At 66.5% G+C, this 1,247-nt stretch overlaps 1 protein-coding gene across 1 annotated transcript in view; it reads right to left on the bottom strand.

Annotated features, from left to right (window-relative positions):
• Nucleotides 1-1,227, bottom strand: part of TPP1 (tripeptidyl peptidase I) — a gene marked incomplete at both ends in the record, with an annotated part of 4,127 nt that extends 2,900 nt beyond the window's left edge. The window contains 3 exons of the mRNA XM_009587128.1: nucleotides 142-263; nucleotides 996-999; nucleotides 1,081-1,227. Coding sequence (XP_009585423.1) covers nucleotides 142-263; nucleotides 996-999; nucleotides 1,081-1,227 — 273 coding nt within the window. The remainder of the gene's footprint in view (nucleotides 1-141; nucleotides 264-995; nucleotides 1,000-1,080) is intronic.
• Between the last annotated feature and the right edge of the window lie 20 nt (nucleotides 1,228-1,247).

The following is a 1,247-nucleotide window of genomic DNA, read 5'->3' as shown; positions in this document are numbered from 1 at the left end:
GGGGCGCCGGGGCCCGCGGCTGGGGGGCCTGCCACACTGTCCTCTGGGACACCGAGATGGGCTGCTCAATGCTTAATCTCCCACCCGCACCTCAGGCAGTGAGAGCTCTGGGCAGCCTCAGCTCCCCCGCGTAGGACGTACCAAAGTCAACGTGCTCGGCCAGCTCCTCGGGGACAGCGTAGGGGAGTGGGGAGCGCACAACGCTGCGCTGGCCCTTCACGTACCGGTGGAACTCAGCCCCTGGCAGGAGGCGCTCGGCCGTGCTGCAACACAGGGACAGCCACCGTGCGAGGATTCGCGCCGCTGGGACAGCCGTCGGCGCGCCTGTCCAGCAGCATGCCTGTTCTCTGCCCTGCCTCCCGCACCCTTTCCACCCCGCTTGCTGCTGGGACGAGTCAGGGATGAGCTCCCACCAGCACAGCTGACCTCGTAAAGCAAAGAGCACCTTCCATACCTGTGCAATTCCCATCACCAAACACCGAACCAGAGCTCTGACGCTGCAGGGTCCCCTGCAACTCTATCCCCAGTCCTCCAGCAGGGACTCTGCGGCCCCACAGAAGGCAAGAGGAGGTGCGGGGCTGGCCCAAGCACCTAACGGATACGCATGCCTTGTTTCCAGTACTCCAGATCACCGGCTGTGACTCCCCCCAGCACCAGGACTGGGCACACAGGCAGCCAGCTCTTGGCTGCGGAGCCCTTACAGCCCAGGCAGAAACGCGGCTCAGCCCCCCGTCACCCGTCCCGCACCGCAGAGCCCTGGGGAAGGGGAAGTCGCAGCAGGCAGGCACAGGGTCTGGCTTCTCCTGTCTTTGTGGGAATGGCACGGCCACCACAGCGGGGCCCAGCCCCACTCAGGGCTCACCTCGCTGGCATGCGGCACTCCAGGAAATCAAGGGTGGTAACACTCCTGCAGTTCTCAACGCCATGGCCTTGCAGGCACTTCAGCACTGCCATGAGTGTGGCTGGAGACGGCTGGACAAGGTCCCGTCAGGTACCGGCCTGTGGGGCACAGAGAGGGTCAGAGCCCCCTGCCTGCAGGGCCTGATGGGGCCCGGCAGGGCTCAGGCGCACAGTCATTACCATATCGCGGCGAATGGGGGTCTGAGACGGCATCGACGAGCCGGGCAAGGCGCCCCATGCCTCCCTGCCGGAGGGCAAAGGTCAGCTGCACTTCGTGGCCGGGGTTCACACGGCCGGCATGGGTCCAGCCGGGGGGCACGCTGCGGGCAGGCTGTGAGGGCAGGCGG

The sequence above is a fragment of the Fulmarus glacialis genome, unplaced genomic scaffold (genome assembly GCF_000690835.1).
Source record: "Fulmarus glacialis isolate BGI_N327 unplaced genomic scaffold, ASM69083v1 scaffold27321, whole genome shotgun sequence".
In the NCBI taxonomy this organism is placed as follows: domain Eukaryota; kingdom Metazoa; phylum Chordata; class Aves; order Procellariiformes; family Procellariidae; genus Fulmarus; species Fulmarus glacialis.
The sequence above is the reverse complement of the archived record's forward strand: the minus strand, read 5'-3'. Positions and strand labels throughout refer to the sequence as shown.